Source organism: Petaurus breviceps, unplaced genomic scaffold (genome assembly GCF_028583685.1).
Source record: "Petaurus breviceps papuanus isolate PSGF00001 unplaced genomic scaffold, PetGlider_PUasm1.0 174, whole genome shotgun sequence".
In the NCBI taxonomy this organism is placed as follows: Eukaryota; Metazoa; Chordata; class Mammalia; order Diprotodontia; family Petauridae; genus Petaurus; species Petaurus breviceps.
In genome coordinates this window covers 68549513-68575576 of record NW_027185761.1, presented here as the reverse complement: position 1 = coordinate 68575576, position 26064 = coordinate 68549513, and the positions used below count along the sequence as shown (strand labels likewise).

General features: G+C 48.6%; 2 protein-coding genes across 2 annotated transcripts in view; one reads left to right on the top strand and one right to left on the bottom strand.

The window, feature by feature from the left end:
• CACNA1D (calcium voltage-gated channel subunit alpha1 D) overlaps window positions 1-26064 on the top strand; it is a 368515-nt gene that overhangs the window by 5265 nt on the left and 337186 nt on the right. Inside the window, exon 3 of the mRNA XM_069084375.1 lies at window positions 3054-3159. Coding sequence (XP_068940476.1) covers window positions 3054-3159 — 106 coding nt within the window. The remainder of the gene's footprint in view (window positions 1-3053; window positions 3160-26064) is intronic.
• The window catches only part of TKT (transketolase), a 495005-nt gene that overhangs the window by 240770 nt on the left and 228171 nt on the right, over window positions 1-26064 (bottom strand). The gene's annotated exons all lie outside the window — the stretch shown is intronic.

Below are 26064 nucleotides of genomic sequence, written 5' to 3'. Positions count from 1 at the left end.
TCCCTAACTAATCCACGACCCCATTTGGCTCTCCAAATGTCACCTCATTTTGATAGTGGATCATATTAACCTGATGAGTTGAATTTGAGACCAAAGCTTGGTGAATCTGGGGTCAGCTCTCTGCCTTAGTGAGGGGACCATAGGATCAATGTTGGAGTATGGGAGACAATGTCCACCTGAACTCTGGGAAAGTGGTGGGTGCCAAGTGCTCCAAGGGGCAGTTCAGTCCACACCGAGTGGCCAGCTTGTCAAAATCTCACTCCAGAGGTGGCAAAGAGTGTGCTCAGAGGTGGAAACTCTGGGTATGGAGATGAAACAGACAAAGATAGGGAGCTCCCTTGCCTTTAGCCTTCTTCGGCAATGGTGGTGTTTCCCAGGTGTGCTGTTTTGGCGCAGTAACAAGGAAAAGTACTGGAGGCCTCTGCCTCTGGTTCTGGAGCGGCCAGGTATATTTTTAAGCAGAAAAAAAACCTGGGCCAAATGGACACTTGTGTTTCCCTCCCATGTGTCGTTCCAGAGGCTGAATTTTCAAGGTGGTTCTGGCAGACCCCAATCTGGCCTGTCCAGTCACATAGTCTGGTGTCTGAGCTCGGTCAAAGTGAATGTAAAGGTCAAAGTCAATTGATACGAATCACCAAGAAATGCCAGTTAGTGAAGCCGGGGTGTGAAGGGCATCTTTGCTTTCTTGATTCATAGCCATAGATTATGAACCTTGGCGGGGGCGGGGGTAAGGGGGGGAATCTCTTCCTAGAGCCCTTATTCTATTCTCTCACCTGTGGGTCCTGAAGAAACTGATAAGTTTTATGAGAGTAGCACAGAGTGCTAGACTTGTAATTAGGAAAGCCTGAGTTCCAGTCCTGACTCAGACATTTAATAGCGTGGTGATCATGAATAGGTCTTAGTGCTTAGATGGTGCTGTGAGAGAAGATACAGATGAGTCACTGATCTGTGTCGGTGAGAGGTGTTTCTACACTGGGAGGTCCCCCTGCAGATGACATTTTATCTCTAGACAAAAAATGAAAAGCAGAATGGACATTTCTTTCTGGGATCCCCCAGAAAACAAAGGGGGTTTTCCTTCCCTAAAGTCTTTGGGGGATTCTCAGGACAGACATTCTAAGGGAGGTGCAGAGCATTGGCTCCCAAGATGGAGGATTTAAATTGAAATCCCAGCTCTGCTAGTGTCACTTGAATGACCTTGGTGGAGTTGCCTAACCTCTGTTGTCCTCAGTTTCCCCTTTTTTCAGAAGAAGGGAATGGACTAGATGACCTTGGAAGTTCCTGTGACTCAGCAGGGGCACACTCTCAGCACATGACCCATGGCTTTTGGTCAAGGCCCTTCTTGGGAGCACACCCTGGTGATAGAAAGTCTGACCTTAGGACTTCGGCTTAGCTTGGCTGTTCAAAAAGCCCTTCACTACTGGAAAATAAAACAATCCCACAAGTCATAATGGTGGATGGTGAGCTTGGAATGCTTCTTCCTAGCACCAGAATGTTTAGCTCAATCATCAATGAAGGCTGGTCTTGATGCAATCCTCTGGAAATAGACCCCCCAGCTGGAGAACCATGAATGGGGCTCTGGGGAAGTGTCTGGTGTTGATTCCCTGTGGTTTCTTATTAAACTTACATTTCTTTGTAAACTGAACCCAGGGACAGCGTAGATAGAGCAAATCTAAGCCCAGCTATACCCCAAACTACTGATAGTTCAAGTCAAGTCAGAAGCATGTAGTAAGCACCTACTGTGTGCCAACACTGGGCTAAACTTTGCAGATGCAAAGGAATGAAAAATCAGTCTTGGTCTCAAGGAGCTCATAATCTAATCAGAGAGGAAACAAGCAAACAACTATGTACAAACAAGATGGAGACAGGAGAAACGGGATACATTAGGGGCAAGGCACTAGCATCATGGGAACCAGGAAAGGCTTCTTAAAGAAGGAGGCAGAGAGGAGGAGGAGAGAATCCCAGGTATGGAGCATAGCAAAGCCTAGAGATGCAGCGACTTATGTGAGGAACGGAGCTGTACAGTACTAGTAGCAGGGTAAGGTGTGAGGAACTGGAGAGTTTGAAGGAACTTTTAGAGCCTTGCATGGCCCTTGGGGAGTGGAGATAGGAGAGAAGATGCTGGCTACGTAGCTGTTTACCCCCAACCCGCTTTGCCACCCTAGTTCATAGGCCTAATCATTCTTAGCTGGTGCACTGCACAAAGCAGGTGGTGTTCAGGATTTGACCCACAGGCAGTAGTTTGCTGACCCCTCGTCTAGAGCTCAGAGGGACCTCAGAGATCATTGGGTCCAACCCCAACAGAGAAGGCACGTGACTCATCTGTAGTGATAGAAAGAGTAACTAGTGGGACTGGAATTCAAAACTCAAAGGCATTGCCACCAAATGAGAGACTTCATCTTGTAGGGATGGAGTTTTTATGGATGAGGTCAAGATGACCCAAGTGAACTAAAGCATGTGTTATTTGTTGTTCAGTCATATCTGACTCTGTAACCCCAGTGGGGATTTTCTTGGCAGAGATACTAGAGTGGTTGGCCATTCCCTTCTCCAGCTCATTTTACAGATGAGGAAACTGAGGCAAACAAGGTGAAATGACTTACCCAGGATCACACAGCTAGCAAGTGTCTGGGGCCAGATTCAGACTCAGGTCTGCCTGACTCCAGGCCTGGTGCTCTGTGCTCAGTATTAGTTGCCCAAGAACATAAGCAGGTGATGGTAAATGTCAAGGAAGTAGCTTGTCTCAACACAACCGGCAGAGAATATAGCTTCCAAGATTTCTTTTAAGCCAAGAAAATATGGGAACCTGGTTGGGCCCTTGCCTTTTTGAGTGCACCTGGGTTTTGAAGCCTCAGAAAGTGCTGAAGGTGAGGACCCTGAGAGCTCCTGCAAAGGCACCTCGAGAAGGAGAAGCCCCATTGCTGCTGGGAGCGCCGGGTCTCCAGGAGTGGCAGTCTCAAAGCTTATGGAGGCGCCTTTGCTCACGAAGTCTCCTGGCCTGGGGCTCGGGAGGCGTGGGCTTTACTTCATACATGTTTCTCCTTAACCAGACTTTCCAGACCATTTGACATATTTATATTATTGGCGATTTTTGCCAATTGTGTGGCCTTAGCTGTTTACATCCCATTCCCAGAAGATGATTCTAACTCAACCAATCATAACTTGGTAAGTATTCTCGGTTTCATTTCTGTTTCAAATGCTTGTTGATGGATTGCGCAGCAACTTGAGTTGGGTCTCTGTGTGGTGGCTTCCAAATAACTGTGAATGGGGGTTTACAGCTGTGCCCATGAATTCTTCCCAGAATTTTGCACTGACACGGCTTTTGATGTCTCTCCTTATGTTTATGCTGAATAGCAATGTTTAAAATCATTAATCTCATTTGGATGGAAATGAAAAGAGCTCTTGAATGGAAGAGTGTGTGTGCGTGCATGTCAGAGTATGTGTGTGTGTGTGTAACATTTGGATCTTCATTTCTGCCAAGGTTTATAGTAACTTTTGTCCCTATTTGGACTTTTGCCTGTTTTCTCTGCCCTCTCTTTGATATGACCCGTTCTTTCTGATCTGGCATCTTCAGGGCAGGGGGTATCTTGGTGGTCAATCTAGAGTTACCATACATGGCTTACCAATTTCTACAGCCCTGTATTATGCCTTAGACTTATCTCATTTTCTGTTAGGCAGGGCCTGGGATTGTGGGGAGAGCCATGGGCTGGGAGGCAGGTGAGTCAACTCCCCAGTCTCAGCCTTGCTCTTTCTATAACTTGGGTCAAGTTCCTACCCATCTGGGCTTAACTTCATGGGATCTTTGATGCTGGAAGGGATGTCCTAGGCCAGTCTCCTCATTTTATAGAGGGGAAAAGGAAGACCTGGGGAAGTGTGAAGTGACTAGTCCAGGGTCACACAAATCATAAGCCCTCAAAGTGGGCTTTGGTGATAAAAGGGAGTTGCACTATTCTTGATTTATTTGTGTTAAGTACCTACTATGTGCCAGGCATTATGGTAGGTATTGGGAACTAAAAGCAGAAAGGAAACCCAGTCCTTAAGGTTTTCTACAATTACAGTTCTAGGTTGTGGTTCTGGGACTGTGCCTTCATAACCAAGTGAGTGACCTGAGTCATGAACATCATTTATTAAGTACTTACTGTGTACTAAGTGCTGGGAAATAAAAGAAAGGCAAAAGACAGTTCCTGCCTCCATGATCTCGAAATCTAATGAGGAAACAAGATGCAAACAAATGCGTACCAACACACCCTAGAAAGGAGAAATTGAAAATAATTAACAGAGGGAAGGTACCAGGGTAAAGGGGAGCTGGGAAGGGCTTTTTCCAGAAGGTGGCACTTCCATTGAGATTTGAATACAGTGAAATACAGCAAAAGCACTAACCCAACTCTGAAACTTACTTTGGAGGGCAGTTATGTATCTCTGTTTTAAGGGAAAATAATAAGAATTATCAATATGCTATTAATGCCAATGAGAGGTGGCATTGGAGGAGAAAGAGGCTAGCTATGAGGTGGTGATGGTGATGATGTGATGATGGTGGTGGTGGTGGTGTTGATGGTGGTGATGGTAATGGTGGTGGTGATGGTGATGATGATGATGGTGGTGGTGGTGGTGGTGATGATGATGATGATGGTGGTGGTGATGATGGTGATGATGATGATGGTGATGATGGTGATTGTCGATGATGATGGGGTGATGGTGGTGATGGTGGTAGTGGTGGTGATGGTTATGGTGATGATGGTGGTGGTGATGATGATGATGATGATGGTGATGATGATGGTGGTGCTGATGGTGGTGATGGTGATGGTGGTGATAATGATGGTGGTGATGATGGTGATGATGGTGGTGGTGATTGTGATGGTGATGATGGTGGTGATGGTGATGATGGTGATGAGGGTGATGATGGTGATGGTCGATGATGATGGTGGTGTTGATGGTGGTGATGGTGATGATGGTAGTAGTGGCAGTCAGCATTGAAGGTCCAAGGTAGAGAAAAGGAGGGAAAGTATTCCAGACTGGAGGAAAGTCAGTGAGAATACTCAGGAGATGAAGGCCTGTGCAGGAGGAGCAGCCAGGAGGCCAGTAGCCCTCCCTGGGTCACAGATTACATGGGGGAAGAGGAAGGTATAAGAAGATTGGAGAGGCAGGCAGGGTAGGTTCTGACAGCTTAAAAGGCCAAACGTGATTCTTTTTTTTTTTTTTTTGCTTTTTGGAGGGCAATTGGGATTAAGTGACTTGCCCAAGGTCACACGGCTAGTTTTTGTGTTAAGTGTCTGAGGTCGGATTTGAACCCAGGTCCTCCTGACTCCAGGGCTGGTGCTCTATTCACTGCGCCACCTAGCTGCTTGAAACATGATTTTTTCTTTGCTGGAGAGAGTAGGGAGCATTGGAGTTACTTGAATAGAGGAGCGGCATCATTGGACCTACAAGATGGCACCCTGGAGACAAGTGATGGATTTGGAGTCAGCAAGAACTGAGTTTAAATTCTATCTCAGACACTTACTAACCATGTCATCCTGGAAAAGTCACGTTTAGCCTCTATGTGCCTCAGTTTCCTCATCTATAAAGTGGAGATAACAATAGCACTTGCTGCTGATGTTTAGCTGTTTCCAAGTCTTCACGAACCTCTTTGGGGTTTTCTTGGCAAAGATGCTGGACTAGTTTTCCATTTCCTTCTCCAGCTCCTTTTACAGATGAGGAAACTGAAGCAAACAGGGTTAAGTGACTTGCCCAGGGTCACACAGCTAGCAAGTGTCTGAGGCCAGATTTGAACTTGGGTCTTCCTGACTCCCGATGTGCACTGTGCCACCTAACTCCCAATTACACCTGCCTTCCAGGATTGTTGTGAGGGAGATAAAATGAGATAGAATATATAAAGTATTTTGTAAACCTTAAACCATTATGTAGGTTCTTCAGTGGGGAGGCTACAGCAGGGTCCCGATGGACTCACCAGGTTGAGTCAATCAACAGTCACTTGGTTAGGTGACTTCTGTGTTAGGCGCTGTGGATACAAACACACAGTGACAGTCTCTGCCCTTTGGGACCCTTCAGTCTATCAGGGTAAATAGTATGGGACCAACCGGAAGGTTGTGAATTGAGTCTCAAAGAGCCCATGATGCATCAAGCCTTCATAATGATGTTGTGACATTGAGATGGGGCCCAGAGCAGGTAACAGCTCACTCACGAGTCGGTGCGTGAAGGTTGGCAGAGAGCTTTCCAGACATCATCTCCATGGAGCCTCCCATGATCCTCCCAGCAGCCCTGGGAAGGAGGGCTATTGTTATCTTCACAATTTTATGGAGGAGGAAATTGAAACTCCGGGAAATTAAATCATTCTAGCCCAAGGTCACCCGGCGAGGAAGTGCCTGAGGCAGGATTCCAATTTTGGTCTTCCTGACTCTAAATCCTTTACTCCAACATATTAATTGGTGAGAAACACAAAGTGCTGGTGTTTTCTCGGCTTCTGGTCAATCCTTAGGGGCTCCATTCATGTTAGAGGGGGATTTGGGGGCATTTGATTTCCAGAGCTCTAGGGGTCTCTTTGAGCTGCTCTCTGTAAACTCAGCGGACTTTGTCCTTTAAGGGAAAACTCTGTTGGCAATCATGTTGGATGAGATACCTCTCTAATCAAGGATAACTCCTAGACAAGAGGAGTCCAGATTGGAGCAGGCTCATCAGTGTCCATCATGCCCTGGCCACTGCCATATCTTTGGGGTTTGAAATTGTTTCGAGTTGTAATTGATGATTAGGTTATTTCTGGAAGAAAATCGGAAAGTCGTAAATTTCCATCATCGGGCATATCTGCCTTGCCTGTTGGGTAGAGGCCCCAGATGGTGTTATCTTTGACACAGAGCTTAGCCCCCCATGTAATGACCCACTTTGTTCCTTGTTGATCAAGAGAAAGTGATTAAATCAATGTGGAAAATAAATACCTTTTTGAAAAGCAGATAATCCAGGGCAATCGAATAACATGCATATGTTAGCCAATTTGGATTCTGGTTTTTCTTGAGGAAATTTAGGGCACCGCATTGCCATTGCTGGGGGATCAGTGGCATGTCTGGCTGAATACATCACATGATGTGGAATATTATGCCTTTGGTTAAATTGCTTGCATTGTGTCCAAACACTCAGAGTCGGTTGAGCCCCCTGTCCTATCCCCCACCTCTGCTCTTTGAGGACGATGCCCACACTGGGCTTCGTGTGGTTCACCTTTGTAAGAGCAGAGCCGAGTTGTGAGCCCTCTGTAAAGGGCATCCCCGTGGCCGTGTAGCCCAGTGGCTGGCCTCTGGAGTGTATCCACAAGAAGAGGCTCTCTGCTCTCCCCGCTTTGGGAAGGGGGCCTCTCTTCCCAGTCAGGTCTCCTGCCTCTATCAGCCATCCCACCAGGGAGCTTCGTTTTGTTTTACATTTGGCCCAGTTCATTTTAAAGTGACTTGCTCTATTTTAGGACCTGCCAAGTGGGGCTCATTTTTCATCCGTAGTAAATATCCTTCAGTAAAGATGGCGGCCAGAGCAGAGAGGCCTGAGTGTTAAGAAGCTGGCCATAGGCTTCCTTTGATGGTGTCACAGGGAATGTGTGCATCATACTTCCATCCAGACTCACGGATCACTTCCCTGAAAGGTCCACTTTACTGTTTCATGAGCCTTTAGGGGAATTCTTAGTTTGGACCACGAAGGTACACATGCCTTCTTGGTGGAATGGAAGCAGTTAGAGTGGTAGGCTGCATCGGAGTCTTTGGGGTAGTACCTTGGGGGTGGCTGGTTTTCCCATGGCTATGTTTTAATTGTTAATAGAAGAAGAAAATCTCAAATAGTCTCACTATTTCCAATTTGGTATTGGCTTGAATTCAGGGAGACTAACACCCATGGCAACACTGTCCCTACTCAACTGTCTGCTACTTAGGTAGCTAGGGCGTACATTGGGTAGAGTTCAAATCCTACTTCAGACTCTTCTTAGTTGTGTGATCTTGGATAAGTTATTGAATGTCTGTCTTCAGTTTCCCCAACCATAAACTGGGCATAATAATAGCATCACCACGTCCCCCCCCACCCCCCCGCCAAGGTTGTTATGAGAATCAAAGGAGATCCTCCTTGTAAAGCTTCTGGTGAGCCTTGAGGTCTCTGTGAATGCTGGCCACCATCATTGTCATCCTTGCCTTACAGAGAACCTTGTTTTCCCTTGTTCAGCTGCCTGACGGGGCTAATATCTTATTTACAATTTTTATGATTGCTCCTGCAAACAGAGAGCAGTTCAGAATGGGCTTGGTACTCTGCTGTATTTCTCTGTGATGGAAACCTTTGGCTTCATTGGTCACAGTTGATGGTTTAGTGTGGAAGGGGTGCAAGGAGCTGACAGAATGGATAGAAGAAGCATTTTGGGGGAAGGCCGGGTGGTGGGAGGGTCACAAACCTTATCTGCCAGAGTTTGAGAGCCAGAAGGAACCTGGAGAGGTCATTGAGTCCTCCCAACCCTTCACAGGACAAGGGAGAAAAGAGAGGCAAAGAGAGATGGAATAATTTCTTGGTGGTCTTACACTTAGTAGAGATGGGTTTGCAGCTTGACTCTTCTGACTACAACCCCCGAGTCCTTTCAACTGTTCCACCTTGCTTCATGTCAAGGGGAAGAGGAATTTCAGGGGTTTTGTTTGACCCCAGAAATAAAATAACAAATCGAGGGTAGATATCACACAGCGGGCAAACTTCAGCCCAATATGTGTAAAGTCAGTTGACTCATAAAGGTAATGAGTTCTCTGTCACTGGAAGTATTTAAGGGCATGCTTCCTTGCTGGAGATGCTGTATTGTTCGGCTGTGGGTTGGGCTAGATGACCTCTGCAGCCCTTTTCTTCCCCATTTCCAGGGCCCTCGCTCCTCTCTCCCTTGCTGGGAGGACGGTGTGACCTTCGGCTCTCTTTAGCTATTGACTGTGGGCCCCTTACTCACCCCACTTTGTCTTGGGTCACATCTCTGGCTTCTTCCCTTTCCTTAGTGTTCCCTGGCTATTATCCTCTCCTGCCTGGCTTCTTGCCATAGCTTCCTAAGCAGCCTCCCCTCCTCTGGTCTCCTCTCTGCCATCGCCACCTAATGATGTCCCCAGGGCTTCTATCGTTCAGCCCCTTCCTGTAGCCTGCACAGCAAAGCCCCACATCGGCGTGGCATTCAAGCGCTCTGACCTTTCTGTAGCCCGTCCAAGTTTACAGACACCGTCTCATTTGGCAGTCCCAACCAAGGGGTCGCTTGTATTCTTAACTGCATTTCAGAAGCGGGGGCGGCTCAGAGACATGTAGTTAGTAAGCGTCAGCCTCCTGGTTGATCCCAGGGCTCTGCTGACTCTGGCCTCAGCGCGATCCAGCACGGAGGTGGGAATTTCCACCAGGCCTCCACAGTCTCCTGTATGTCCCCGAATTCACATCCTTTCCTTTAGCCATCTTGGTTTATCCATTGCTCCTTCTCTCTCCTTCCTGGGCCTTTGCTAGCACCATTTTCCCTTCCTCAGGTGTCTAGGTGGCTCAGGGGAGAGAGTCAGAAAGACCTGAGGTCGAATTCCCCCTTAGACACTTCCAACTGTGTGACCCTGGACAAGGATCTCAGCCTCACTTTTTTCATCTCTTCAGTGGGTATGATGATAATACCACTCACTACCTTAGAGGGTTGTGAGGCTCAAATGAGATAATGTATGTCAGATGCTTCGCAAACCTTAAGGGGATTGTAAAGAAATGTAAGGGATCGGCTATTGTGATTACTTCTGACTGCCTTTCCTCTTCCTCCCCCTCCTTCCCCTTCTCCTCCTCTTTCTCCTCCTCCTCCCCCTCTTCCTCCCCCCGTCCCCCTCCTCCTCCCCCCCCTTCCCCTCCTCCTCCCCCCCTTCTCCTCCTCCTCCCCACCTTTTCCACCTGCAGCCAGGGAATCCTGTGCCCATGTCACAGTGGGTGCAATCCATTTGGATCCATTCTCTATCTTTTTCTGTAGAGGTCTTGTGTCTGTGACTAGGTCAAACCACCGCTAGTACCTGTTTGTTCTGGTCCCATGGTGCATAGAGAGTTAGTGGGCACTCCTTATGCATTGGCGGGGGGGGGGGGCTCAGTGAGTTACTATCAGAGAATGTAAGCCATTCAGCACCCCACAAACAAAGGCCTGAGGTGTGTGGCAGGGGGCCAGCTGCTGAGCATTGAGATTGAGAAGGGCTTTCTTTCCTCTTCGGGGTCCAGGCTAATCGGCTACATTTCTTCCAGGTCCCCTCCCTGCACCCTGCCTCTGCCTTTTCTGTAAGCCTTTTATCTCTGCTGTGGATGCTGGAAAGGGACCTTCTTCCCCACAGGGTGGGAGCACACTGGACCAGGCTCAGTTAGCCTGAGGCACAAGAAGCTTAGAGTAGTGGGTGAGGTGGAGAGGGGGAGACTGTACCGGCTGTAAGTGGAAAGAATGAAATGGCCTCCAAAAGTCCTGTTGGCGATCCACTGCCAGGCAGATAACAGGGCCCAGCACAGCCCCTTCTAGGATGCGGCAGACAGCCCCCTCACTGCTGAGAGGCTGCATGGACCTGAGTCACCTTGTGGAGAGTGATTCAGGCACTCGGCAGGCTGGGGTAGATGGATTGGCTGGTTTTATAATGGGGCCATAATCATTCATTTAACAAGCATTTATGAAGCACCAATTGCATGCCAGGTGCTGTGCAGGGGATACAGAGGTAGAAACAAAGCAGCCTCTGCCCTCAAGGGCCTCTGTTGGGGGCTAGCATAGAAAATGAAATCCAAACTAGTTGCAAAGTGGTTTTCCCAGGGAGGTCACTAGTGACTGACTTAGGAGGGGCTTCCTGGAGCAGGCATCCCCTGAGCTTAGGAGTCATGGTAAGGAGGGAGTGGGCACCAACCTGGGCAAAGGTTCAGAGGTGGGAGATGGGGATGCAGGGGCACAGAAAGCCAATCAGTTTGGTTCCAACACATGGTGTGCAGGGGAGGAGAGAAAGGGCAGGCGCCATCTAGCCATGTAGACTTATTAAATGCCTGCTGTGTGCTGAGCACTGGGAAGCTCAGTCCCTGAAGGGCTCAAACAATAGGGCTGAGGTCTCCTGTGCCCTCCATCTCTGATCCTCTCTTATCCTCAATTCACATCTAAGTATATAGAGAGGAAATGCCAAAACCTACCAGGTAGTTTGAGAGAGAGGGCATTCTAGATGGGAGATAGGCAATCAGGACAGTCCTCATGTCGAAGGTGGTCGTTGAGAAGGACTTTATGGGGCAGAAGTGAGAAGGCAGTGCTTTCCAGGCCTGAGGGACAGCCAGGGCAAAGGCATGGAGGTGGGAGACTGGAAAGGGAGGCAGGAACCAGATTGTGAAGAACTTTTAATGCCAAGCATGGGAGGTGAGAGGGACTCACTAGGCCTTCTTGAGCAGGAGTGTGACCTGCTCAGACTGGGGTAAGGGGGGAAGGAAGATGCTGGAGAGGAGGCTGCTGCCCTGTCCCGGGCAAGAGGCCCTGAGCGCCCAGGCCAAGGGGCTGACTGTGCAGATCGAGAGGAGACAGTCTGCCTCCTCCTGCCCGGAGCTCCTGCTCTTCCAGTCACTCAGGCTCATAACCTCCAGATGAAGCCTGGCTCTCCATCTCCAGCCCCAACCCTAGCCAGGCAGCCGCCCAGCTGGGCTGTTTCTGCCTCCATAACATCTGTTGCCTATGAGCCTTCCTTGCCACTGACAGCCTGATTTTTGGCAGTGCCCTGCCTCCCAAATTGTATTTCTTCAGTATAGACTTCTGTAAGGCCATACTGTCTTGTCCAAAGGAAGATCAGTCTGCCTTTCCCTCCCCAGGGCCTGGAACACAGTAGGCACTTTGATGGATGTGAAATACATCATGGATCAAAATAGGGATTTTTTTTTACCCATTCATAAGTTAATGAGAAAATTAAATAGCTCATGCTGTTTCCTGAGTGCTCTTGGTCAGTGAGGAGTTTGGGGTACTTGAGCCCAAGCAGAAATCTGAGAAAGGAAAGCTTTTGTTTTGGGTTCATCTGACTCCTGTCCCACAGTCCTGTCTCCAACCTCCTTGCAGGTAAAGTTCCTTCCTGGCCCAGGAGGCACCTTGCCAGGGCATGACAAACTCTGTGTGTGTGTGTGTGTGTGTGTGTGTGTGTGTGTGTGTGTGTGTACACTCTCCGGCACATGTGGGTTTGGGGTTGGAGGAGGACACAGGAATTGGGAGTAAGACTATGGACTGGACTTGATTTCACTGAGAGAGGGAACTCCTGGATAAGGAAACTCTTCCAGTCTGGGCTACCCCTTTCTTTGCCCCCTCTTCAGAGTTGTGCCTAGAACATTTGGAGATGAAGTGATTTGCCCAAGGTCACACAGCCAGCATGTTTCAGAAGTAGGACTCAACCTCATGCCTTCCTGGTTCCAAGGCCATTCACTTTGGCCTCCTTTCAAAATTAGGAATATTTGCCTAAGAAAAAAGTTGTTTTTAGTGCCAGAAATTTCTGCTCTTTCTGCCTCTTAGTCATGGCTTATGGCCTAGCCTCCTGTGCATGGTATTGATGGGGAGCAGGGCGGGGGGATTTTTCTGGTGTGAGTGTGTTTGGTGTGCGGGGTCAGTGCTCTGTAAAAAGTTTAGGCCTCTTTGGGGTGCTGATTTGTGAACTGAGGACACTGGCAGTCCATGGAAAGGAGGGCCAGGTGTTTTTTTAAATTGCCCTAGAGCAAGGAAGATGCCTGGAATGCTGAAGCCTGAATCCTAGGGATCCTTCTATGAGCTTCAAGGCCTTGCTACCTCCTCTCCTTTGAAAAAACAAATTCATTTGTTTTGAAAAGCCTCTCCCCATTTCTTAGAATGCTGCTGAGTCCTGAGACTGGGCTTGGATTCCCCAAGTGACTTTAAAATCCCTGGATTGTTTGAAGGGTTTCAGCCAAACGATAACAAACTATTATCAACCCCAGCAAAGCCTGACCAAGGGCCAGGCCTCTGCACAGCCTGGTTCTGGTCTCAGTGGGATTTCATTTGTCTTCTGTCCTCATGCTTCCTGCCCGTTAGAAGTTTGTGATTTTGTGGGGAAAAGAAACAGACCATCTACACAGATAAGCAAGTGGCCTCAGATCCATGGCGCTCTGATTCTCCTTCTCTGGAAATCAAGGGGGGGTGTAATGGATGACCTTTGAGGTCCCTTGCAGTTCTTCTATCCCGAGACCTTTATTTTTTGACTACTAATACCTGATTTTGTTTAGATTTTCATGTTTTCAGATGCCTCTAGGGTGGTATTTGGTCCTTACACAAATGCTCTGAGGAATTGAAGGCAAATATGACTATCCTTTTGAAGATTGGGAAAACCAAGGCTGGAGTCACAAAATAAATGGCTAGATCTCTGGTTCCCTGCTCAGCACTGTTTCTACCAGAAATAAGCTGTGTGAAATAAATCCTCCTGGAGGAGACGGGATTTGAACTTAGTTATCTTGGACGAGAAACTAGAAAGATGCCTAAATGAAGGACAGGAGAGCCTGGGGTTGGGGACAAAGTGAGGAGGAGGTCATGCTCCCCAGCATGGCCAGAGGTTAACTCTTTCATGGCAGGTGGGAAATGGAAGGAGAGCAAAGCAAGGTCAGACTTTTCAGCTTGGCCTTCAATCCTTCCCCTCACAAAAAGAAAAAAAAAGATTGGGTCGGGCCACAGGTACTGCCTTACTTGGATCATTCCAGAGCGCTGCATAGGATGGCTGCTGAAGCCAGTGGAAAAGTGAGCAGCTGCAGAACGAGACACCCGCTTTTGGACACGGCCAATATGGACGTTGGCTTTGCTTGATGAAGCAGACCTATAATGAAGGGCGTGTTTTTCTTTTTCCATTTGGGAGGGGGAAAGAAAATAAATGTGTGTTATTATTTGAGAAAAAAAATAGAAAAATGCACAGAGCTGGGAACTGGTATACTTGGGTTGGAGTAGAATCCCTTTGACTTACTGGCTGGGTGTGGCCTTGAGCACCATGGTGGCTCCTAGGCTTCTTCCTGCCTCTTGTAAACGTAGATTCGACTAGACGCTCTTCAAGGCTCTTTTTAGGGCTTTCGTTCTAGATTAGGCAGGCCTGGCCTTCTCAGAGTCTTCTTTTCCATTTCTTTTAGCCCAACTGAATGGCCCACCTTACTTGAAATGCCTCTCACATTCCCACCTCCATGTCTATACTCATGTCATTCCCTGTACCCTCCAACCTTTAGAATTCCTACTTAACTCTTTAAAGCCTAATTCTAAGGTTGTCTCCTCTATGAAACTCTCCCAGATTTCCTGTCTCCACTCCCCCAGGTCTCCTAGAACCTCTGGTTTATACCTCTGTAATGGACCTGAGGCAAGCCTAAAATATTCATTAAGGTCCCCCCCTTCCCCCTTCCCTAACCCTCCACTCTGATTGGGGAGCTCTCATTTTCTCTTGGCAGAACTTGGCCTCCAGCCACTTTCTAGCCCCTTCCAAACCATGCCATTAACTAGATTTTCTTTCTTCGTTAGAATGTGAGCTCCTGAAGGGCAGGCACTATCCTTACATCCCTAGCCTTTAGCAGACTGTATAGCTGAGGTACATAATAAATACTTTCTCATACATTGGCATAAGTTCTGGGAATACCAAAACAGAAGGAAACAGTCCTCTGTCCTCAGCAAGCTTACATTCTATAGCTAGTTATAGTTATAATATATATTTTATAATATAAATTATAATATATAATAAGTTGTAGTTATAATAACAAGCTCTTATGTAGCTGCTTTAATGTTTGCACTTTCAAAGTGTTATCTGGTTTGATCCCCACAACACTGGGAGGTAAGTGCTTGATTATCTACATTTTACAGATGAGGAAACTGAGGCAAGCAGAGACTGTGACTTGCCCAGGGTCACACAGCTAGTGTCAGAGGCATAACCACAACAAAACAGTAATAAACTCGCCTTTCTACATGGCTTTAAAGTTTGTCAAGTGCTTTACAAACATCATCTCATTTGGTCTTTACAACAACCTTGTGAGGTAGGTGCTGTCATCATCCCCGTTTTATAGGTGAGGAAACTCAGTCTGAGAGAGGGGGTATCACTTGTTCCAGGACTAGTGAGAGTCTGAGCCAGGACTTGACTCCACTTCTGACTCCAGCCTCAGTGTCTGCAGCTGCTTCTCGTGAATAGACCCTGCCCAAAGGAGCTTACCTTCTACTGGGCGGGAGACCCAGGATTATCTGAGGGCTGAAGGCTGGCTTTGGAAGGGTCTGGGCCATCCCACTGAATGACCTTCACCCTTTCACATTGCTCAGAGATGTCTGTTTTTCACTTAGAACTCACCTGCCTCAGATTCCAGAGCCCATCCCTGCCTCCGGTCCCAGTCTAGGTTTGAATGATGATGGGTGGCTGAAGTTGGCATTTTGTTTAGAAGGCCCTGGTGAGGACCATGCAGTGGGCTCTGAGGAAGGGGTGTCCTATCCTCTGTAGCCGTAGATATGCGTGGCTAGGCCCCTTCACATCCTGGTCACCTTCCCAATTGCCAGGCTCCTTCCTGAAAAGGGGGGGGGCAGAATCCGAACCAAACATGGAATCTTTGGGGGGGGGGGGCTCTGAGCAGGGCCCAGTCCAGGGCATTAGTCCTGCCAGTCTTGGACCCTGGGCTCCTCTAAAGGTAGCTCATTGCCTGGTTTCATTGGTATGTCACTGTTGACTCACAGTGAACTTTCAGTCTGCTAAAAATCCCAGATCTTTTTTTCCCCCATGAATGTGTCTAGCCAGGCCTCCGCCTTCTTGGACTTGTAAAGTTGTTCTTGGGAAGATAAGTGATGTCTCTGCCTGTGGATGTAGCTTCATTCATCCCCACAAGCCACGCCTCTCCTGTGGTCTTCTCTGGGTTTCCTTACTTTCTGAAGGTCATCTGTGTTTGGTAAGGAGGAGTCACTCTGGGCCTGCCTTGTAGCTAACTGTCTCTGGTGATTAAGGCAGGGGTAGAAGACAACAACCTTGCCCTTTTAGCTCTGTTTTTCTGCTTCCTCAGATTCATTGGCATAGCAAGACCCAAAGGCTTTAGAGGTCATGAGATCTGAGGTCGTGGTGTCTTTGATGGAGCCAATCCCTAAAGTGATTTGAGAGAGGTTCAGGTTGGCAATCCAGAGCTGCTGAATGTTCTAGGGGACTTTCTAACCCTAAATCAAATAGTGGCTTGGGACAGAGATGTTGATTCTGCTAACTGGAGGGAGTGAGGTCAGAAATTGCCTGGGGATGTGACTGGCAGGCCAAATCTATATTCCACCAGAGCTTTGGCTCTTGAGGTGGGATCTTCAGAGCACTTATCCATGGGGTATCTTGGCACATGGAGCTGACGGAGTCCTTTCCTTATAGAGAGAATATAACAATTTTCTTTCTTAGTCTCTTAACTGGGTAACTCTTCCTTTCCAAAAGAATCTTAGGTTTTGGAAACTAAGCGAATAGAGAGATAGTTGTACCCATCCCATCTTCTAGGGAAGGTGCAAGAGAAAAAGAGAAAGAGAGAGACAAGGATCTGGTGGGGAAGAGGCATCAGAAGATACAAGGGGTCAGAGGTCAGCATTGTTGGCCCTCAGCCACTGTACTTATGTGCCTATTCATTTGTGATTTGCCCACAGCCCACATTAATTACCCTTTGGTTTCCAAAAGAACCAGTCAAGGCCTTCCCTTGACTGTAGTTAAAACTTCTAGTGATTACACTTTCAGAATCCTAGGAATTCTTGCTGGTGACCAGTGAGCCCAAAGGATGACTTTCTTTTTGTGTTTAGAATTTTCACCTCAGTACTGTTATGATTTGATTTTGATTTCTCCCTAAAATCCCTTCCTTTGGAATTCTCAGAGCAGTTCCAATGGCAAACACTGACACTTTCAGTTAAATGGAAAAAAAAAAGTGTTTTTAGCCACATAATAATAATAAAAAAAACAAACCAGTCCCCTGGAGGGTGGATTGTCTTCTCCTTGGAAGGAGACTTACAGAGTATTTTTTCCCCTGGGGTCACAACCCTTCAGGAAATTACAGAGTTGAGAGCGTGAGGACAGATAGAAAATCAAGAGGTATATTGATACTGGGCAGCTAGTCGTACACAGAGCACTGGGCCTGGAGTGAGGAAGACTCAGCTTCCTGAGTTCAAATCCAGCTTCAGACAATTACTAGCTGTAGGACCCTGGGAAAGTCACTTAACCCAGTTTGCATCAGGTTCCTCATCTGTAAAATGAGCTGGAGAAGGGAATGGCCAGCCACTCCAGTGTCTTTGCCAGGAAAACCTCCAGTAGGGTCATGGAGACTCAGATGTGACTGAGAGACAGCTGTACCGCAACAACGTTGTTAATGGTCTTAGTGACGAGGTGATGCAGAGGCTTCGGGGATTTTTGATGGGCCGAGCCTTCTGATGTTTTTCTGATATTCTTCCAGGCCTAATTTCTTTTGATCCTTAAGAGGACCAGCCAGAAGCAGATCAGGAGAGGTGTTCCTGCCCTCACCTGACACTGCAGCCCCCCCCACTATGGCACCAGGTCCTTCAGAGTGAGCTTTGCCCTCACGTCTCATTGAAAACCCCGGCACTTCTCTCCTGGCACAGCTGGTTTCTTCTCCAGAAGGCACTAAGTCTTTATGAGCTTCTCCATAGCTTTGAATTGAAAGGGCACCCGGTGTCTGCAGCCCAGCCCCCTCTTTTTACAGGTGAGGATGCTGGTGCCGGGCAGGTTTATCCCAGATTGGGAAAATGGTGCCTTGAGGGGTTAGTGACCCACCCAGTCACAAGAAGGCAGAACTGGCAGCCCCCCACCCGACTAAACTGCCTCTTTCTAGAAGGTTGGCCTTCTGTTGGGCACAAATCCGCCAGACTGTTGGAGACAGCCAATACCAGTTCCACCCTAACTTTCCCCCAGGGAAACCCCATTTATTCACAGGCTGTTCAGATGAGTGAGCGCTGTGGGGGCTGGAGGTAGGTCCTTCTCAGGCTTTGGGGCCTGAGCAGGGAGGGGAAGTCAGGCCTCGTTCAGGATCAGAACTGCCTGGGACCAGGGATAATGCTGTTGAGAGCCACAGCTGCCATTCCCGTGCCATCTAACTCGTATGTACATGTGCACATGTTGCCAAACCAAATAGTGCTTAACCTGGATGGTGGAAATACACATTTTTGCCTTTGGATTTCCAGCACCTCACCCTCCTCGCCCTGTGTTTTTGGAGTGGCTGATTGTTTCATTTGGTCTTCATGTTTGTCCCGCGCAGTGATGGTGGCACCCCCACTTTACAGATCTGAAGCTTGTGTGATGCTTATGTGATTTGCTCATCCTCACACCACTCGTGGTCGGAAGCAAGATTCAAGCCCAGGACCTTCCTGATGGTGAGCCCAACACTCCCTTCTGAGTGACTTGATCTCTCAGTGGAGGGAGTCGGTATAGCAAGAGAAGATGTCATGGCACAGAATTCCATGGGCTCAGAGCTGCTTACCAGCTGTGTGACCCTGGGCAGATCACTTACCCTTTCTCAGCCTCAGTCTCTCCATCTGTAAAATGGGGATATCATAACATTTACTTCACAGGGTTGTTATAAGGATCAAGTGAGAAAGGTAGAAGTCATCACACTGAGAACATGGCAGAACAGAGAGAAAGGTAGAGAGCCTGGGGGTAGAGCCTCCCCATTCAGACTCACAGTGCCCCGGGAGAGCTGTCTGGCTGTTGGCTTGGCAGCCAGAGTCTCCTCAGCCCCTGGTTGCTTTGTGTTCATGCTGTCACTATCTTGTACTTGCAACAAGGCCCCATGGGACCAGGGAGAGAGCTAGCCTCAGAGGCAAGAGAAGAGGGTGCGAGTCCTGCCTGTGCTGTGGACCGGCTGTGGGACCCTGGCCAGGAGTGTGTGCGTCTCTCACTGCCCCAGCGGCTCCGGGGGACTAGAAGCTGCAGAGGAGGTGCCATTTTCATTGAGAGAGGAAGTGCCAAACCAGGAACTCCCAATGCCGATCACATCGGAGGGCCAGGGAAGACAACAGGAAACCTTGTCCGTATACTTGAATGGGAGCTTATGTTATGAAGGGGGAGCCACGTCTGGACGCACATCCACCGAGCTCTGTCTTTCTGTATCTGTGTCATCTATTTACATGTAACGTCTTTCTCCATCATCTTTATTTCTCTCTCTCTTTATCTGTCTATGCATCCATCCACCCATCCATCCACCCATCCATCCATCCATCATCCACCCGTCCATCCATCCATCCATCCATCCATCCATCCATCCACCCATCCATCCATCCACCCATCCATCCATCCATCCATCCACCCATCCATCCATCCATCCATCCACCCATCCATCCATCCATCCATCTCTATCTGTCTGTCTATCTGTCCGCCCGTCTCTCTGTCTTCTCTTTCCGAATGTAAGGCCCTTGAGGACAGGGCCTGCTCCGCACGGTCTCTGTGTCACCATTGCCCAGCCTGGCGCCCAGCACAATGATAATGACAGTGAGCGTCTGCATAGCCCCTTGAGGTCTGCAGAGTGGTTTTCCTGCATTCTATAGTTCTGTCTCCCTGAGGTGGGTGCTGCTCTCTTGCTCTGACAGAGGTGGGGAGCTGAGGCAGACAGCAGTGAGAGGCATGCCCAGGGCGCTAGCAGCTAGCACTCGTGACGTGACGCTCGGGGTGCACCGGGCACCGTGGTGAGCACTTTACAGTTACCATCTCACTTGATCCTCACGATAACTCTGTGAGGTGGGTGTCATTATTATCCCCATTTTGTAGATGAGGAGCCCAAGGTAAACAAAAGTTAAGTGACTCACCCAGGGTCACACAGTTCATACATGTCAGAGGCAGAGTTTGAATTCAGACCTTCCTAATTCAAGGTCCAGGGCTCTCTCCATTATACCTGTTGATTAACAGATTCATTGGGTGGAGATTCTGGGGTAGGTTTACACAAAGATATAGATGAGAATTCCACAAAATCCTAGGAGTGTAGCTGCCTAGCTGCCTAGGATTGTAGATGCGCACGGGAGGCGAGGTGGCCTCCTTATTTTGCTGATGCAGAGCTTGAGGTGAGCGGAAGGGATTGACTCAGCCCTGGACACACCCCTGGTTAGGGACAGATCTGGGATTCGCACTCAGCTAACTTCAGCTTCCTTCAGTGGTGCTGCACATTAAAAAGCGCAGGACTGATGGTGTGAGACAGCCTGAGGCAAGAAGGACCAAAGTGTGCGCTCTGGGCCCCGGCCTGAGGAGCCCAGACACTTGTCTGTGTGGGAGCTTGCCAGGTCCCCACCATAGCACTCTCTCTTTTCTTCTTTTCTGCCCCACGCCGTTGCTTTCCTGGACGTCATGACCTCCAGAAACTCCACTGGGGAAGATGGAGTCAGCCGCCATCCTCTCAGGCCCACCTCAGGCCCCAGCCCAGGAGGTCTCCTGGTCCGCCTTCCCCTTTCAGCTTTGATTGTGAGGGTAGGACTGTCTTATGCCGTTCTTTGTGTCCCGTGCTCTTAGCACACAGGATGCACTTAACAGATGTCTGTGGATTCTGAGTCTCACTCTGACACTTCCACAGTGCTTAAGGGATACCCGGTGGCGAGGACTTCTGCAGTAAACCCTCTTCTTTTCCTCTTCTTCAGGGTGGGGTCAGGAGCCTCCAAGCCGCCGTCTGAGGCAGCAGGGGGCAGTGGGCAGAAAACCGCCCCTGGCATCCAAGGATGTGGGTCCAGGCTCTTGTCTGGTACTTGCTGGTCAGATGCTCTCCTGACCTCTGAGGTCCCTCCTAGCTCTGAATGGGGCGGGTCTCAGGTGCATTCGCTGGAGACCAAGGTCCTTGGACACTTGTGGGCTGAGGAAAGGCTTTCTCTGGGTACAGAGCCCGGCCGCTGGGTGCGGCAGCAGCCCTTGCCTGGTTACTCTGTGACATCTTTCCTGCCTCTCTTTGCACTCAGGGAGGTGGCTTCTGTAGGGAGAGTTGCTATCAGAACCAGAAGGGGATGTGCATTGGTTTTGTACAGTTAGACCCCAAATCCAAGCTTTCAGATAATTATAGGGGAGCCAAGTTACAGCATAGCCTGGCACCTCCTCTCTTCTAAAGACATGCCATGGATTGGGGCATGTTTCTAAAACATAACTCCATGCTTGATGCCGCATGAATAAGCAAGCTGCAGGGGGAGTGTGAGCCCTGCCCTTGGTCCTGGGCAGATCCAAGGCTCCCTCTGTGCCAGATGGGGCTTGGAGAGCAGCTTTTGGTGGCATGGCACACTTGTGCCAGCCAGGTGCTCCCATGTTGTTTAACAACAGGTTAATGTACAGTAAGTGTTGCGAGGGTGGTGCCTGTATGTGCGTTGCCTCCAGAGGTCACTTAAGGTAATCTCTCAGATGGGGAATCAGAAAATGGTGGCCAAGTTCGGGCTGCCTTTGGACTCAGGGCATCCCTGGCAGCTGGGGGAGCAGCACACATGCATTTGGATGCCAGGCTCTTAGCCCTTTCAAACAGAAACCAAATGGGAGCCCCAGAAAGAAAGCCTTTCTCATAAAGTTGACACTGCCTGGGGTCTCCTGGCTTGCTCTCTTCTTACTGAGTTTGAGTTGGTTCCCACTGATGAAGCATGAGCTCCTTGAGGACATGGGTGATTTCATGCATGTCCCTCCTCTCTTTGGGGCCCAGCTCAGGGCCTGGCAGGCCACAGGAGTTTACTCAATGATTGCCAATCACTTGTGATCCCACCCCCTGCCAATGGAAGCTTCCTGAGGCCAGGGCTGATGTCATTCTGGTCTTTGGATTCCAGAGTCCAGTATATAGTGGGCCCTTAGTAACAGCATGTTCATTGATTGGTCTTAGAAATCCACTCTTTTTCAGAAGATGAAGGTCTACAAACAGTTAACCTCAATTCCTGATAGCTCCAGCAAGCACCCCCCACTGGGGTAAGGTATATTTGCCCAAGCTGAACTTGACCACAGCCTTTCAAAAGTAACTCTGGAGGGACAGCAGGGAGCCTCACTTCCCCTCCCCCATCCACTGCTTTGCTTCCCAGTCTAACTCCTGCAGTGGATTTCTGTTTAATCAGCATTCCCTTGCCTCCTCTTTCCTTGTTCCCACAATGTTAGAACCAACTGATGCCTTGAGAAATTTTGCCCAGCAACAATAAAGCCATCTTGTTGCATGATGTGAAATACTGGAAGAAAACCAACCAACCAGACATTTTTTTAAAATAAAAACACCTCCAAACCAGACTCTCAACAACTTTGTACCATGGGGAGCTGTGTATTCAAGAATTTACAAGGCACTAACCCTAGCTTTGCTCGATCGCCAGGCAGGGAGCAAAGGAATTTTTAGACTGCTACCAATGAATGGTAACAATAGTATAGTCAGGAAGCATAGCATGGAAGAGAGGGAGAATGAGAAAGGGACAGAGAAAGAAAGGGGGGGAAGGAAAAGAGGGGGGGAGGGGAAGAGAGAAGAAGAGGAAAGAAGAGAAGAGAAGGGGGCGGAGAGGGAAGGAGAGAGAGACAGAGTATTTTTCTGTCTCTGTAATGAATTTGTGGGCACTCCAAGAATAGAATTCAGCATTTTCTTCCCTCCCTCCTCCTAGACCCACTACATTTTGCTCCCTCTGTTATTAGCAGTGACATTTCTCCCCTCCCCCAATATGATTAAAATAGGAAAGGTGGCAGAAGTTTTCTTTCCATTTGCACCCAGCCAAGCCCAGGGTTCTAGAAGCTGGACTGAGGAGGGAAACTGCTTGATTGGCCTAGCCCGGGGCAAGGACGGTGGGGAAGCGGAGGAGATAGATGCTGAAGAAGGAGGGACACTGGAGAAAGGAAAGAGGGCTTTACTCAGATCACTAACATTTATTCTAAATTAGGAAAACCCAGACTTCTAAGGGGGGAGGGGCGCTAGGCAGTAGAAGAGGAGGCTGGGTAGTAGGAAGCTTCTCTCTTAGATAAAACTGACTTGGAGCCATTATTTCTTCATTATGACCCTAATAGAACCTAGATGAGGGCAATAGTTACTTTCTGACCTTCAGCCTCACAACATCACTCCTTTTCCTGACTCTAGAAACCTGAGGCATCAGTTGAAATCCTTGAGTGATATTAGGGATGGGCGGAGGGGATGTCTTGGTGCGGAAGCCATTATCATGGATATAGAGGCCTTGGTCCCCTTCTTGGTCAGTCTAAGGAAGATCTTTCTTGTTCATCCCAGGACCTGAGAAAAGACCATCCCATGTTTTGTTGGGTAACAGTGTGGTCTTCCCATAAATTAAACGGTTGCTGTTCTAACCTTTAGTAAATGTGCTTTCGTGTGCTATTTATGTATTAGCTTTGTCCTATCTACAACGCAAGTTATTGAAGTGGGAAAGTGTGGGCTGATTTTATGATGATCCTTTGTATGTATCATGGTTGCCAAGAAGGAAAATAGACTATATTAAGAGGCATTCAAAGCACAGAGTAAGATAGGATTGAGCTAGAGGCGGGCTTAAACAGAATTACCCACCTTGTTGGCCCAGACCAATATCAGTTCTGAAGGCTGGGGGCAAGGGACAAAGGATCCTAGGTCAGTGTCTTGTGACATTTTAATAGTGCGACCTTTAGATCAAAACTAGGTTTGGGTGTAGATGAAGCCAGAGTGGAGGGCAGAGATTGGGGGAAGAGGGGAAGATCCAGAGAACAGAAACCACAATAAAGGTGAAGAGTTTGGGGCTTATCCTAAAAGAAATCACAGGAGAGGAGGCAGAGGGATGGAGGCAAAGGGATACTCCTCAGAGTCTCGGGATTGAGGAGATTATAGGTGGGGCATTCCCAGAGATTCCCTCCTTTCCATCATGGACCGCTTGCTATCGGGTGAAGCCCATAGACCTCTTCTTAGAATGCTGTTCTTAAATGCATGCAATAAAATCCATAGGGTTACAAATAAAAAATCCATAGACTCCAGGTTAAGACCCTTTGAGTATAAACTGAAGCCTTGTGGCTGAAACCTGGGAAGGCTGAGGAAACTGGGTGAATTTGTGTTCATTTTGTTAGATGGATCTGAAGTCTGACTCTTGAAAGTCCCCAAAGATGATGACAGGAGGATGGGTGAGAGAGGGAGAGCATCAGCTAAATGCTGTCACTGGAAAAATTGGAGGTTGACAAGGGGGATTGTAGATGACGTGACATGGATGGGGGAAAGGTGGCCGTCCAAAGAGGCCCAGTCATTGAGATGTGGTGGCAGAGGGAGAGACAATCCGAAGAATACAGCCAGGCCTTGTACAGGCCCTGGGAGTCAGGGCCTACAAGGGTGCCAGAGCTGGAAGGGGCCTGGAGAGGACCTTCTTTTACTCTCTTATTTTGCAGAGGAGGAAACCAAGGATCAGTGAGTTTTAGTGATTTGCCCATGGTCACACAGCTGGCAAATGACAGAGTCAGGACTTCGGCCAGGTCCTTTTCCACATCCAGAGCTCTTCCCATTTTGTCTAGGCACCTTGCATTGCTTCCCCTGCCCTTAGGAGGACAGCTAGATCTCGGTGGAATTTTCTTGGCTCCTGTTAGGATGGGTTAACTTCTCTGTGCTACGGAACAGGATGTAGGTTTTTTGAAGGCAGGGCCTGGTCCTTTGTATTCCAAGGGCCCAGTCCAGTGCCTGATACACAGCAGATGCTTCATCAGTGTTTGTTATGGAATGAAGATGATAACTCAACTATACACCACCATGACAGACCCCATATGGACCTTTCTGGGCAGCTCTGGGAGCTGCCTTTTAAGGGAAGCATTGGCATCCTGGAGCATGCATGCATGTAAGCATGGGCTGGTATGTGTATGTGTGTGTCCATGTGCGCACATGTGTGACAAAGAAAGCAAGGATGCTTAAAACTGTATCACAGAAGAAAAAGCTGAAAGAACCAGAGTGTTTGGCCTGGAGAAGACTGAAGTGGTGAACGTGATATCAACCTTCAAGAACTGAGGTGGGGTAGAATGTTAGCTCGAGTGGGCTCCAGAGCACAGAGCCTCTGGACTTGTGGGCAGAAGGCATGCCCAGGAAGATTGGAGCTGGTGTGAGAGGAAGCTTCTTGGGAGCAGGACTGTAGCTTCTTCTTTTGTATTCCCCCTCATGTCAGGCCCAGAGAAGGGGCCAGTCAGAAGGTTTTGTTGTTTTAGTTGCTAGAAAAGGAAGTAGGCAGTAATAAGGAACTGGGATAATGTGGAGAGCAGAGAGAGCAGAAGGCAGAAGGGGTGACTGTTCCCCACACCTGCCTCTGGCTCCATGGTCACTGTCCTCTCCAGTGTGGAATACAACACTGTGTCCTTCCTCTCCACCCCCATCATTCCTTAGAGCTGCTCACTCTGGTCACGGGAAGGACATTGGCTCTACCTCGCCACGAACATCCCATTTGTTTGGTCTTGGAATGTTGGAGAGGTTTAGCCTCTTTAAGGGTTGCCAGTCATTTAAAAAAGTGTACTTGATAAGGCTCTATAAATGCCTCCAGCTGCTGCTGCTGGTTTTTACTGTAACTCAAGGTTTCTGGCTCAGAAAGCCAGTGGGGAGCCTTGCCTGGACACTGGAGGCTGGAAGGAGGAGCAGGCCCCTCCTGATTTCCTCAGCAAGAGCTCATCAGCCCACATTGCTTAGGACTTGCTGAGGCCTACGGAGCTGGGCTTGGAGCAGACAGTATTCAGTCCTGCTGTGCTAGGAGGTAGCCTGTTCTTGGCTCAGAGACACTGTTGTGACCATGTTTGGTGTATATAATGCTGTGGGACCTGGAAAAAGTGGATCTGACCCTAGCAGAGTGTGTGGAATGGGCAGCAAGACCTAGCAGAAAAGGTCCTGACTCTGGAGTCTGAAGACCTGGGTTTGAACCCTGCCTTGGCAATTCCCTGAGCCTCAGTGTCCTCATCTGTAAAATGAGAGAGTTGGCTGAGATTACTTCTGATGACTCTGCTCTAGATCTGTGACCCTTGACTCCCTGCAGCTTTACAGCAGGAGGGCCCTTTTCTGGAGCAGAGACTTGCTCAGTTATTGAGCCTTGAGGCTAGGGACCAGGATGGCCATTTTCTTTGTATCTTCCTTGGACACAGTGGGTGATGAGAGATGCCCAGTGCCTGGCTCTGTCCCTATCGTGGGGTGATTGGCCTCTTTGGGAGTTTGTTTTCCAGGTAGAAGGCGGGTAGC